This window comes from Callorhinchus milii, unplaced genomic scaffold (genome assembly GCF_018977255.1).
Source record: "Callorhinchus milii isolate IMCB2004 unplaced genomic scaffold, IMCB_Cmil_1.0 Scaffold19, whole genome shotgun sequence".
NCBI classification, from domain to species: Eukaryota; Metazoa; Chordata; class Chondrichthyes; order Chimaeriformes; family Callorhinchidae; genus Callorhinchus; species Callorhinchus milii.
Genome location: NW_024704760.1, coordinates 12,588,444 through 12,603,429, shown reverse-complemented (window position 1 = coordinate 12,603,429; position 14,986 = coordinate 12,588,444). Strand labels below are relative to the sequence as shown.

Sequence of the window (14,986 nt, the reverse complement as noted above, 5' to 3'; positions counted from 1 at the left end):
GTGTGGTTGTGGTGAGGGCTAGTCTGCCCAGGGTGATGGTGGAGGTGGGGCGCTGGTGCTTTATTTACCGTGTCTCACTTTTCTTTCCTGAATCAGATTCGCTATGACAGAAGCTCAGATTTGTATTGTAATGGCACAGATTGTGACAGTGATTGGGGGCCCTTCATTGTGGAATATGATGGTAAACAGCATCTCCCTGCTCCCCATGTCACTGCATGCTTTCTGTGGTCTTTGACAGCTGCTCTGGCCATGCACCGTACCCAGACAGTGATTCCAGGAGAGATACACTCGCACTTCTCCAGCCTGCGTACTCTCCCCCCCCCCCCCCACCCCCCTAACTGTAGAGATTAGTGTACAGTGTTGTTTAAAACTTTTCAGGGATTCATAGATTCATAGAATGTTACGGCACAGAAGGAGGCCATTCGGCCCATCGAGTCTGTGCGGCTCTTTGACAGAGCGTCACTTTCACTAACCCCAATCACCAGCTTTCTCCTCATAACCCTGCAAACCCGCCTTCCCCGATACCTGTCCAGTTCTCTCTTAAAAGCTGTTATCGAATCGGACTTCACTGCCCTTTCAGGCAGATCATTAATTGGATAAATTGGATAGCCCCAATTTAGCCATAGATCCAAAATTCCAAATGTTCTGACTAGGGGTGGGACCTGAACTAGCCCAGGGGAGAACAACAACTTGTATTTATATAGCGCCCTTCACATAGGGCACTGTATTGCGGCGCTTAACAGTGCCTGATGCCAAGCTGTGAGGGAGCTGGGATGTGACCATAAGCACGGTCGAAGAGAAGGGTCTTCAGTTGTAATCTAAAAGAGAGGAAGGAGGAGGGAAGTCAAAGGGATTGAGGGAGAGAGTTCCAAAGCACCGTCACCGATGGTGGAGCGGAGGGGGAGGGGACAAGAGACAAACAGGAGGCCGGAGCCATCTGAGCGGAGGCAGCAGTGGTGTCTATGCATGACCTGCTAGGAGCTGAATTGCTTCTTTCGTGAGTTATCTTGGCTGGAACAGGGTGTTAAGTTCAACAGCTCCAAGCTCCTAAATTTAGCACTGCTGAACTTTCCTGATGCACTGACGTAGGGTATAAGTTACTGGGAGATGCTCCTCAACATCAACAGCTCAGCTCACTCCAGCAGCTTTAGGTGAAAAATCTAATCGATCTTTGGGAAAAGTCTGATGTTGGCCTTCTGAGCATGGGAATGGGATTCTTAGAATGATTTGCATAGTAGCAAATGTTGAATAGGTATTATTTTACTTATTAATTCATTGCAACTGTGTCCTAATGGCACTGGGCCCTGTGTAGTGTACAAGTGCTGTGGCAGTGTTACTGTGGGGAGATCTACTGAATTCTGGGTTGACCACGTCTATCAATTATTTGGGGGTGCCTCAACACAAGAACATTTTTCATTTAATGTGTTCCAGAAATCGATAGCAAATGTTTTACATTAGTCAGACAGGCCAAAGAACCCAGTGTCAGAGCACACAACTGGTCAAACTCTGTCAGTGCGACTATTAGTTCCCCTCCCTCCCTCCCTCCCTCCCTACCCTGGTATCTATCCACGGGCGTGTATTCATCATGGTAACTCCTCACCGTGGCTGACCAAAAGGTAAGTTGCAGGGTTGTAGGGAGCTGGTGGAGGAGTGGGACAGAGGGTTCACTGCATGACTGAATTACATTTGCTTGGCTTACAATGAATTGACTTCCCAAAGTTGCTCTAACAACCATTCTGCTTCTCTCACCCTGTCAGAATTGATGTGACTGAAGTGCAATTCTTCATAATAATCCTGTTTTTATTGGCTGCAAGTGGAGGAACTGCATTTTGGGAATCTATGGTAATTAATTAAATTCTTTAATACAGTATCTGCTTTCTTACTCTGAGAAAAGACATGGCAAACATTGGCAAACGGCAGGTCTCTGATGAAGGAGGAAGGAAGAGGGAGAGAGGAAAGTTTGTTTGCCTGAGAGGCAACTCCCTGATTTGTGGATTCCAAGCCTCAAAATTGGCCTGTAAATTACCAATGGAATAGCAACATTAACCCCACAAAATAGTCAATTCACTTTTCAATATACTCTGTGAAGCGCTTTGAGATGTCTCAACAACCTGATAAGGCATTATATCAAATGCAAGGATTATTATTATTATATTGTAAAAGCTTCAAAACCCTCCTGTATTCAGAACCATTACTGATGTGCTCTTGTTTACTGCTGTCCTTTCCAGGTATGTGTGGACATCAATGATTAGATTGCCTGGGGCAAGTAAATACTATTAACCTTATTAGGAGCTGCAATGTCCACCTTTGGGGAGCCAGCCATTAATTTGGGGTAATTTCCAGATGATTTGGGATGTTGTGCATTGACTTCGGCCCATAGAACCAGACTTATAATGATTTGTGATAAATTCTGTGCTTGCACTTTCCTGCTGCAGTTTGTGTGGGCTGTGGTTTATTCAGCCTTCAGAGCCTGTCTGCGGCACAGAGCATTCAGGCCACAGTGCTTTTCTTTGTGATTCTTTTGCCATTATTTGGCAAGTGGACATTGCAAAAAAAATCCTACCATAAGTTTGCTGTAGACATTTCATAAAGTCATTCTGATACTTAAGTCACAAAATCAAAAGTCCGGGCAAGTGTGCAACATCACTAATTTCCAACTGCAATATTGAGTCAGATCTCCAGTATTTGGAGATGCTTGCAGATCGCCCACAAAAAACCCAGTCACTACACTTTTACAGTATATCCTGTGAAGCACTCTGAAATGCGGCAACCAAGGCATGATGGTGCTATATCAAATGTAAAGATTATTATTATTTACTCTTATAATAATATTTGACATAATTGAATAAGTGGCCAATGATGCGCCATATCACGTGTGCAAAACTTTTTGAAATTTATTTTCCTGATGATGGCACTCAATACTGAAGCACATCTTCCAGCTGCCTCTGGTTAGCAACAGCAGTTTTGTGTATGTTGTTATCGTTGCGCAAGTTTTCTTACTCCATGCAATAAACAGGCTGTTAAGTGGCGGATCGCTTTTCCGGAGACAATAATCCCTTTTTTAAAAGAAATTGGTCACTCAATCTACGACTGTTGGTGGGATATGGCTGCACACAATTGGCTGCCATGTTCCACCCACAAAATGTAGTCCATTCACTTTACAGTATATTCTTTGAATGGTTTTGAGACGTCTTAAGGACGTGATAAGGCGCTGTAACAAATGTAAGGATTATTGTTATGTTAGTTAGGGTTTGCAAGATGCCCGGTGTGCCAGCATGTTTGGGGAACTGGGAATATCACCACAGTACAGAGGAATCTGATTTGGAAGTGCAGAAGTGCAGCATATGCACCCACATCTAGACCTACTTGCACACACACATACACACATTCCACCAGAGCCCCAGGACACACAGGGTTTGTATTCCCTGCTTGGCTCTGCCACTCAGTTTGCAATAAGGATATTGGGTGTTGGACAGTTTTTCAACAGCTGAAATCACCAAATGTTTGCACTGTCTGACACTGTAACTAGGTTGTAGGTTAAATATGTTGCTTAGAATTGTGCGTATCACTGAGTGTGTACATGGTGAATGCCACGTTGGAGCTGGTACTAGAATCATATTTTGTGCTTTGCTGTTTTTCTTCCTCATGAAGATTCCAGTCTTGGACATCCAGGTGAAGATTGTGCCAGCACTCTTTGTATTAGCAGGAGCTATTTTCTCCTGTACCAACTATTTCCGAGTCATCTTCACTGGTGGTATTGGCAAAAATGGTTCCACCATAGCAGTAAGTTGCGAATCTCCTGTTTCCACCTGAATGCATGGCTTCAAACCACCCACTGCTGTGCCAATACATAGTAGTTTACTCAAACTCTGCTTTCAGTGATGTAATTTGCACGGCCCATGTAGAAGTTGTCAGTAAAGCGAGAGAGAGGGATTTTGTATCTCTGTACAAATGTTTTGGTGGTTTAAAGTAAATGTAGATTTAATGCCATGCACTTTAATTTGACTTATTTCATTACAATTGACAGTACAGTACACAAAGGCTTGGTAATAGCTGAGAGACCCTTGTACGAAATAACTAGAAATAGATCAGGTGACATTTAAAATCAAGCTGTCATCCACTCATTCTGGCTGTGTGTTTAAGGTCAATCTGTAGCTGTGATATGTTGGACGGCTGTGGTTGTGAATCAGCTTCGGACAATGTTGCTCATGCTGTGATTCTTTTTACAGGGAACGAGCGTGCTTTCCCCTTTCTTCCACATAGGCACTGTAATCACTCTGGCAATAATGATCTACAAGAAATCTACCAGCCAACTATTTGAGAACAATCCCTGCCTCTACATTCTTGCGTTTGGCCTTGTTTCTGCAAAGATAACCAACAAATTAGTGGTATGTACTTTCACTCTTATCTCTGCAAATCGAGAGGCTGTTGTTGGAGTAGAATGTTGCCCTAAGATATTTGGTGAGCAATTAGCTTGATTTTGCTGGTGAACAACCTACATTGCTTCCAGGGAATGATTTACACTGAAGCCCAGGGAGCTGTGGTTGATGCACTAAATACATGGCAGTTTCCAACAAACTAGATCAGAGGTTAATACCAACAAATGTCACAGGGCGATTGCGATTGTGATATCAAGCCTCACATCAGGACCAGGGTGGACAAAAGGAGAGTGGACATCCTGTTCTTTTTGAAAAATATCATGTGCCATTTCTCCCTCCTTCCCTCGCTCCACTGGAGGTGACTATTTTTTGCCACTCAATGCTGTCTGCTTCTCTTTCTCCTATTACCATTGGTCATAGGTGAGCAATGTGTCAGCCTGGGTCAGTTGGTAGCACTCTTGCCTTTGAGTTAGAAGGTTGTGATATCAAGCCTCACATCAGGATTTTAAACTTTTGAACTCGTACTCGAGGCTGAAACTCCAGTGCAGTTTGGGGGAGGCCTGATTATCGCTAATAATAGAAAGGCTTTGTTTGTCTGTGAGGAAACTCCCTTATTTGTGGATTCCAAGCTTCAAAATTGCCCATAAACTGCCAGTGGAATAGTAACATTGTAAAAGCTTCAAAATCTCCAGTATGAAGGCTTGTGCCTGGTGCCCTGAATCAGAAGGTTGTGCCTTCAAGCCCCACTCAGGACTTTGAGCTCATAAGACACTCCAACACAGTGTTGGGGACCACTGCTTTGTCAGAGGTTCCGTCCGATGGATGAGACGTTAAATCTAGATCCCATTTGTCTATTCAGGTGGACTTTAACGATCCCTTGGTAACTATTTGAACAAAGAAGGAAGTTTCTCCCAGTGTATTGGCCAACAATCCCCTAAATAAAATGTTTGTGGGACATTGCTGTGTGCAAATTGGCTGCCATGTTAGCCTTCAAATACAGTCACTGCACTTCACAGTAAATCATCAAAGCACTTTGAGATATTTGGAACACGTGATCAGATGCTATCTCAAAGGCAAGGATTATTAACAACAACAACAAGATTCCATTTATAAAGCGCTTTTCACATCGGGAGGACGTCCCAAGGCGCTGGACAGTTGGGTCAGGACCCGAGCAAGGGGGGAAATGGTCAGGGTGAGGGGGGGGGGAAGGGAGGGAGCGATGATTAATGGGCCCTCTTCTGCAGCTGCTGTATGCAGGTGTCAGCAGTGTTTTGAAGCACCTGTGTTGCTGTGGGCAGTAGAGGTTTGTTGAGGTTTTCATAACCAGGAGGCTTAAAAAAAACACAATTTGTGGAGTGTAATGGAATATTGTGAAACCTTGGCAATCCGTCAAGTTTGTAAGTTCTATTGGGACTGTGATTGGCAGTGGCAAGTTATGGTAAAAGTTCTGTTTTCTGATTTCAGGTCGCCCACATGACGAAAAGTGAGATGCATTTGCAGGACACAGCATTTATCGGCCCAGGCCTCCTATTCCTAGACCAATACTTCAACAGTTTTATAAATGAGTATTTGGTGCTCTGGATTGCTTTGGTAAGTGCAGTAAATAATAATATTAATAATAATTCTTGCATTTGATATAGCGCTTTTCTTCTAGAAGTCTCAAAGCGCTTCACAGAATGTACTGCAAAGTGACTTGACTGTATATTTGTGGGCGAAACAAACAAAGTAGCAAGACAACAACAATAACTTGCATTTTTATATAACGCCTTTCAAGTAGGTAACGTCTCAAAGGCTTAAGACAGGTTTGAAGGGTGTTTGAACTTCACAGATGTTAATCTTCTAACAAGATGAGGCTAGTTGATATTAAGCAAACCATTTCGTAACAGTCATAATATTCCGAAACAAAACTTATAGTGGGTAAATATCTGCAGATCACCTCTGAGTCAGACAGAGATCCTGTCTGCTTGTTAAAAATCCTATCGGATTATTTGAAAAGAGAAGGGAGCTTCTTCTGATTTCCAGGCCAATAATCCCCAAGATAAAATTGGTTGTTTAATTCATGGCTGTTTGTGGGACATTTTGTGTGCAAATTGGCTGACCTATTTGCCTACTAAATACAGTCAGTACACTTAACAGTAAAATCCTTCGACGCACAGCAGAATCCTTTGAAAGTACTTATGAAATACTGTGGGAAGAATGCACAGCACAGGAGCCATTTGGTGCATTGTGTCTGAATTACTTGTACCTGCCTTTGTTTTATTAATCCCACTTGTCAGTTCTTTCCCCCAAACGTTTTAATGTTTTTACTGCTCAAGTGGTTACCCAGTTTCTTTTTGAATGATTTTATTGATCCAGCCAAAATAGCTACTTGTGGTAATGAATTTCTGATTCTGACAACCTTCTGAATGAAGAAATTTATTCTATAAAACTCCCCTGCTAACTGTAAGACTATATCCCACTGTTTGTGGGACACTGCTGTGCAGAATTGGCTGCCGTGTTTCGCCCACCAAATATACAGTCAATTCACTTTACTGTATATTCTGTGAAATGCTTTAAGACATCTTGAAGACGTGATAAGACACTATTATCAAAATGCAGTTATATTTATTATATTTCATGCTCACTTGCTCAGTTCTGTAACTGAAGGAAATGTGCTTTTCCTGTTGGTGCCCTGCAGTATTTTAAATTAGGTTATCTGTATTGTCCCTGTCAACTATCATCCTAATAGATCTGGAATATCGGTTTCTCTGACTTCCTTTGTGATGGTGGTGGAATTAGGTTGGGGTGGAGTTAGGTTTTCTTCAGCTGAACGTCGACAAGATGGAAGCCATACTCTTTGGCTCTCGTCAACGTCTAAAATCTCACGGCTCTCACCTCCTCCACCTACCCGACCTCCCCCTAAAACTCTCCGAACCCGTACGCAACGTAGGCGTCAGGTTCGACCCCCAATTATCCTTCCTCCCCCACATCCGGTCCCTCACAAGCACCGCCTTTTTCCACCTCCGTCACATCGCCCGTCTCCGCCAATACCTCTCCCCAAAAGCCGCTGAAATCCTAGTCCAGGCCTTTGTCACCTCTCGGCTGAACTATTCTAATGCCTTCTTTGCCGACCTCCCCTCCCCTCCCCTCCCCGCCCGCATTTTCACCCGCACCAAACTCCGTTCCCCGATCCCCCCAGTCCTGGCCCCACCCGTCCTCCCCCACCCCCAAACCCCACTCCCCGATCCCCCCAGTCCCGGCCCCACCCGTCCTCCCCCACCCCCAAACCCCGCTCCCCGATCCCCCCAGTCCTGGCCCCCCCGTCCTCCCCCACCCCCAAACCCCGCTCCCCGATCCCCCCAGTCCTGGCCCTACCCGTCCTCCCCCACCCCCAAACCCCACTCCCCGATCCCCCCAGTCCTGGCCCCACCCGTCCTCCCCCACCCCCAAACCTCACTCCCCAATCCCCCAGTCCTGGCCCCACCCGTCCTCCCCCACCCCCAAACCCCACTCCCCGATCCCCCCAGTCCTGGCCCCACCCGTCCTCCCCCACCCCCAAACCCTTATTAGGAGATGACTGTGTTGCTGAAGTCACCTCCTCCACCTACCTGACCTCCTCCTAAATCTCTCCGAACCCGTACGCAACCTAGGCGTCAGGTTCGACCCCCAATTATCCTTCCTCCCCCACATCCAGTCCCTTACCAGCACTTTTTTCCACCTCCGTCGCATCGCCCGGCTCCGGCAATACCTCTCCCCAAAAGCCACTGAAACCCTGGTCCATGCCTTTGTCACCTCTCGGCTGAACTACTCCCAACGCCCTCCTCGCCGGTCTCCCATCCACTGCCATCCATAAAATCCAACTCATTCAGAACTCTGCCGCCCGCATTCTCACCTGCACCAAACTCCGCTCCCCGATCCCCCCAGTCCTGGCCCCACCCGTCCTCCCCCACCCCCAAACCCCACTCCCCGATCCCCCCCAGTCCTGGCTCCTGTCCCAGAGAGGATCGATTTCAAGATCCTCACCTCGTGTTCAAGTCCCTGCACTCCTCTGCCCCCCCCGACCTCTCTGACCTCTCTCCTCAAAACAGTACGCGTTGCCTTCGCTCCTCCGGGTCCTCCTCGTCCCCTGAGTCCTCCGCTCCACCCTCGGCGGCTGTGCGCCTCGAGGCTCTGGAACTCACTCCCCCCCTCACTCCCCACACTCCCCGGAACCTCACTCCCCCCACTCCCTGCAACCTCACCCCACCCCCTCCCCGGACCCTAACTCCACCCGCTCCCCGCAACCTCACCCCTCCCCGCAACCGCAACCTCACCCCACCCCCTCCCCGGAACCTCACTCCCCCCACTCCCCGCAACCTCACCCCTCCCCCCACTCCTCACCCCCTTTGCGTCACCCCCTCTTTTCCTATTTTCAGGTCTCGGCTGAAGACCTTTCTCTTCGACCGCGACTTTGGTCACCTTCCCCCCTCCCCCTGGCCCCTCCCCCTCCCCTGGCTCCCCCCTCCCCATGGCTCCTCCCCCTGGCCCCTCCCCTGGCTCCCCCCTCCCCTGGCTCCTCCCACTCCTCCTGGCTCCTCCCACTCCTCCTGGCTCCTGTCCTGTCAAAGGAAGAGTAAGGAGCCAAGTAACGTTCTTGTAAAACCAACTCCAAATAGAAATGGCTGAGGGGAGGGATTGGGCTGCAAAGACGTCTTGGAGTGAGACTGTTGTGAAAGTAATGTGAAATGTTAAGAAGCAGATCTATGGCTTCTTTATGGAACCAGTGAGACTTCTGGTAGTAGATGATGGGTCAGTATGTTCCTCCAGTGAGTGAGGAACATACACTGTAGGAAATCCTAACTCTTGATACGTTTGCTCCACAGGTCTGGTCACTGTTTGATTTAATCCGTTACTCTGTTGGTGTTTGCAACCAGATTGCCTCCCACCTTCACATTAATGTCTTCAAAATCACTCCTCCAACATCGCTGGGGAGTCAGCCAGACCACAACCATCACCAGTGACCACACGTGTTCATGAAAGGAGGAGACAATAGAACACAGCCGAGGGAATGTACATAAAGAGAAAACTGAACAAAATCTTAATTTATAGTTGAATCATTGTTCTGTGCAATTTTTTATTTAAAGCCTGAGTTTCTGAATGAAGACTAACACGCCTAAACTAGCATATAATGATGGGAGGAGCTCAATCTACCCCCTGTGTGCATGCATACCTGTAACGTTGCCTCAAAGGCACCTCAACACAGCTCAAAGGAAGTGGGTTCCCCGATGGAGGCATTGTGGGAAGAATAATCATCTGCTCAATACCTATTGTGGATTAACTCCAGTACCCGATGTAGTTATGAAAAGGTATGTTCGGTCTATCTTAGGTTTGGAATTTTTGTCTAGTCCTACAGGACACACACATTAGAGGTTTCAAAATGTCTGTGCTTTTGTATGCCAGTATCAAAGGGTTTGGAAACTGGACCTTGGGAGAGCTAGAAGGCTGGATAGTGGCTACGCAGCTGATGCTGACTGAAGCCACACAATGCTGGTGAGATGTAGCTCACCACGATTCTCAATAGCATAAACAAGATATTTTTGACTTTTAAATTTCTAAGTCTTTTTAGGATTTGAAAGAAAAGTATAACTGGAGCAGTGGCACCTGTTGTGGATTGTGTCCCTGATCCAGTTTGTTAGTGTATTTTCTGACCGCCCGTTACACCAGTGGAACTGTGTTCTACACAGAAGTGTACGATTGAAGGGAAATGGAAAGGTTTGTATTGGTCTCTTGTGTCTAAGCGCAAGGCCTTTTGATGTGCTTCATCCCCTTTTTGTGATGGAGCAAAGTGCTTAGATGCTTAATGTCAGTTTCAATAATATCAGTGTGCAGAATCTGCAATGTCTCCAAAGGTCAGCCCCTGGAGTTGAAGCCAACTCACTGCCAGGTGGGTACTGCTGCTCAAGGACAGGTACCTCCACTTTGTTGTTGCCTCTGAGCCTAGAAATATCCCAATGCGAGTCACAATACCTTTCTGATCACGCTGCTACATAGGTGCTATTAAAAGAATAAAACATTTCAATTGTAAATCTGCATTGAGCAATAATACATTAACAATTGCCCACTTTGCAAATCCTTTGAACCTAGAACATTTTCTGTGTATTAGGCTTGAAACCCTCCCTCTATATGTCTTTAACGTGCATTACAACCTCAAATAGTTACAGTCCCTGGAAGTTGAATGGTTCATAGTTAGGTGTAAATGTAAAGATTTACTCTATAATGGACGATGATCCTACTCTCCAATACTGAATTATCAAACGTTACTGTCTATTAGTCAAAAATGTAATTCAGCCGATGAGGAACAGAAGGGACTTGGTGTGTGAATAAATGCCACTCAGGACATGCAGTGTTGGCCAATCGTGGTGTGTTCTACCCCCTACCTCATAGGCTGTTGTCATTCTTCAAATGGAAGTGTCAAGCACCTGATCCTGTGTGGCAGTTGTATGTGGAGAATGAAGAGCCGTGTGACTATCTCATTTGAACTGAACTACAAAGTACAAAAAAAATACAGAGCTTTTTTGTATGTGGGTCACATGAGTCCCATCTATAATGTGGGCAGTGCAGTTCCTGTTGCTGTGCATCTGTTGTCTGATTTATGAATGAGAATCAATGGAAATGGATTAAAATAATCATAATCCAACTATTCGGACAAGTTTTTGGATTGCCAGGGCTAATGGTTCCGCAGTGCCGACATTATCTACTTGTTACATAAATCTCTTCCTCGCCTCTCCGGCTGACCAGTGTTGCTACTGCAAGTTTGAAGTAGCCATTGTAAATTACTGCACGATGAACCTTTCTAGTTGCCATCACTGAGAGGGGTATTTGTAACTGAGAAAATGATAATCTAATGGTATACAGTGAAAAATGGTTTGAAATGTGCTGATGAGGCTTTCAGTTGAAAGTTTCAACTGTATTTCTCTGCAAAACACCCATAGAACCACGGCCTACAGCCATTATCGGCATAGAAGCAAAATTGGGGGAACTGGATTTGCTTAAGTCTGAGTAAAAAGTTCTTTGACTCATTGTTGATTGGTAACAATACTCGTGGCTTGTACGCTTATACTCTGGAGCACTGCTGTCATGAAACTCACCCTTTTGACTAAATCATCACTTATGTTAAGTAATGTGCGTCTTTTGGAAATGACAGAAAACATTCCCCTCATTTATTGGTTAAAAAAACCTGCTATAAATTAGAAATCTGTTTTCAAAAGTTCCAAATGTTTAGAGAAGAATAAATGTCCTGTATTGTTTGTTTCAATAACAAATGGAAAGATTCTCACCGTTTGTGTAATGGTAGTCTGGTGCTAATTCTTAGGTTGGCTATTGGTCCCTTATCAACCTGTTATAAAATGGGTGTGATTTGGCGCCACTACCACCAGTCTAATTTGTCCTGTGTGCTGATAACCTGTAGGCTAGGATAGAGAAGCAGCGTATAAAGTTAGCCTGCCCCTCTCTGTAAGTTGCTCTCGTTCATCAGGAGCTTTACCATATAGTGACCTTATGTATGTTTTTGTCTTCTGCTATGGAGATCCTGGATAACTGGACAAGGCAAAATGGCAATACACAGAAAGTCACCATGCATATCTAAGGAAACCCTTTCATATTATTGCTTTAAATTGCTTTTGCACGAGGGATCTTTGATTTGTTCAGCAATGTGATAACGTGACACAATCAGGCAGCGATTGAGGGTGGGAATGTGAATTTGTATTTCTGTGTTTTCATTTGGAGTTTGATCTACTCTGCTCGCGAAGCCCTACCCTTGGATTCACAAACCAGTGGCTAGTATTTATTTTGATCAATGTGTATTTATTATTATATTCTTTTTCTAATGTGACACTCCTTTCTTGTACACATACTACTTTCAGTATTTTGAACAGTGCAGGGCTGTAGTTAAACAAACCGTATAAACGTTGTTGGTGTAGTCATTGAAAGGTCTCATATTTGGCCTATAAATTTTCAGACACTCCAGTTCTTGTCTATTCTATTGCAATGCAGACTGAGTAACCATGCACCAGTTTATTACCTCCCCCTAAACCTCAGCAAAACCAGTCCACATCTCATTGAAAATAACAAAACTATGCAAATCTGAAACTTGTGCACTGCCTGAATTGGCTCAAATTCCTTCACTATTTACAGTGACTTGGGGCTCGATGGAAAATGTAAAAAAGCCACAAATGTGTTTACGAATAAATAGCTTAGTGTGTTTTATAACCTCACTTCCCTTATATTTACAGAACTTGGTTGGACTTGTACTTCTGCAGTTTTGTTAAATTTGCAGCAATTGGTCTCTTTCAGTAAATTATTACTCTTAAGCAAGAAGTTTTTTTTCTATGGTGTGCTGTGATTACTTGTCAATCCGAAGCTGCACTCGGATCAGAGGCCACAGCTGCAGCCCTGTCTGTCACCAGATTTCCAAAAAGCCAGAGACAATGAGAATGAACCAAAGTGCTGTTTTCTGCCACGTTTTCATGTGCTCTTCCTGACTGCACAAAGTTTTGACATTTTCGTCACCAGTGAACATCCATCCTGTTGTGTAACTGGATTTAACTGACTGGATTCCTGTGTCAGCGCCTTTCACTTTGGCAACGGGATGTAATGTTTAGATGAAAGCGATGAAGATTTCATTTGTTTTTTTTTGCACAAATATACATTTCTTTATGTACAAACATGCAAATGACTTTCACCTATTTTTGCCTTTTCATGTAACCAAAACTCTTTGAATCTTTATGCATACTTGTAATTTTCTGTTGCATTTAATTTTAAATAAAAAAACTAAACGCTGGTGTAAATAAAGATTGCTCTATTCACTATAAAATGCATCTAGGATGTAGTCTAATTCTGTTTATTGCTTATTTTTACCCACTTAACCTTGAGCCCTATCTGGACAGATTTATTTTTATAAATTTTGATGAACTTTTTATTCTGAAGCTCTTATTTTGAATAAAGTTGCTACTGGTTACCAGAATACACGGGACTTGGGAAGCTTGTTGTACTGTACTTATTCCAATGTGAGAAACAATTTTATGTTCCAGTACAAGGTTAATTACAAATGAAGTGAATATTATGTGTGGGGGGGGGGGTCGGGGTGCTGGTGGGCAGAGCTGATGTGCCAAGCAATGAAATATGAGAATTGAGTTAGATTGTCTGGCAGTCTCAGGCTGGTTCATGATCCACATCAGCAGTACTCCCAGGCACTCCTATTTGTTGATCAAATAGCCTGGCTTGTCAGAAGATTTGGAGGGGCAGACCAGTTACTGAGGGGCAGGGATTGGCTCCTCTTAACTTTGCAATCAAAGCCCTAAAGGGCAGAGTGGCCGAGCAGCAGGAATTTTACCAGGTGGTATTCACAATGGCAAGCTATGTGGGTTCAGATAGTTAAACTCCAGCAAACCCGCAAACTGGCATCCTCAAGCCTTGGCTCTTACCATTCTGCTTGTAATCATTTCTGGAATTAGATAAGGAGGAGGCATCGATGGGGGAAGTCCAATTATTTTTTAAAATAAATATGCACATGATTGTGCAATTAATTGTGCCCCTGACTTTGTCAATGGTAGGATTTGTACCAGTGCAGATTTCTATGAGGAATCATGATGTTCATTACTGACAAGAGCCAATGTTCAAGGAAATGTAAAAGGAAATATTTCACACCCACACTGGAAAGTCCTAGAGCTTTTCACTGCCCACTGACTTGGAGTAGCCATAGTTCTGCTCTATGTCCTCTGTTACTTATGTATCAAATTAACTTGTAGTTATTCATATTACCCACAAGATACTAGCATTCTAATTCTTTTGTGCTTTAAAATTCTGCAGAAATTGAGTTTTAGGTTTTATATGCAGTGCCATTCCACTAAGAGCATACAGGTCATTCGTATAACTTCAACTTGTATAAAACACTGCTGCAGTTGATGTTCCTAGTGAAACAAATATTACATTGGAGAGGGTACAGTGGGGAACTCTGGGCTGAATAGCGTAATTTCAAATCCGGTAACAGAAAGCACTTATTTAGAGAGGACAATTAAAAGTCTGGAAGGGTGATTCAGACCAGGAACGACTTGGTGCTGTAAAATACAAAATGTATTCTGAAGGGCTGAAATCAAATGGACCATCTATTCTGGTAGAGGATCGATATGCAGTGACTATTCTAGATCTAAGTGCTTTACAATTGGTTAAGTACCTGGAGTTATTCGTAAGGAACTTGTCTTTATCCATCCATCTTCAGGCACCCTCCTACCCCCTCTACCCTCCCTCATTCCCAACCCTGCCCCCCCCTCGGGTCCTGATCCCTGACTGTTCAGCGCCTTAGGACGTCCTCCCGATGTGAAAGGCACTTTACAAATGTAATTTTGTTGTTGAGTTTCAGTGGCAGAAACCCAATATAAGTCGACTAAACCCTCATTGATAAGGATTTGCTTTGGAATGGCTTCTAATCTTCAAACCCATTGGAAATCATCTTGTCTCTTATTCCTGGTTGAGAATCTGAACTATATCTGACATTTCACACAGCGAATTATTTGGATCTGGAATGCATTGCCTGAAAAGATGGTGGAAGCCGATTCAATTTTAAGAGTTTTTAAGAGAGAAGTGGATAATGA

The 14,986-nt window shown here is 44.3% G+C and overlaps 1 protein-coding gene across 1 annotated transcript in view; it reads left to right on the top strand.

The window, feature by feature from the left end:
* LOC103190121 (choline/ethanolaminephosphotransferase 1) overlaps positions 1-13,187 on the top strand; it is a 37,017-nt gene extending 23,830 nt beyond the window's left edge. The window contains exons 4-8 of the mRNA XM_042342263.1: positions 97-181; positions 3,652-3,783; positions 4,230-4,388; positions 5,844-5,969; positions 9,221-13,187. Coding sequence (XP_042198197.1) covers positions 97-181; positions 3,652-3,783; positions 4,230-4,388; positions 5,844-5,969; positions 9,221-9,358 — 640 coding nt within the window. The 3' untranslated portion in view covers positions 9,359-13,187. The remainder of the gene's footprint in view (positions 1-96; positions 182-3,651; positions 3,784-4,229; positions 4,389-5,843; positions 5,970-9,220) is intronic.
* The last annotated feature ends 1,799 nt before the right edge of the window (positions 13,188-14,986 follow it).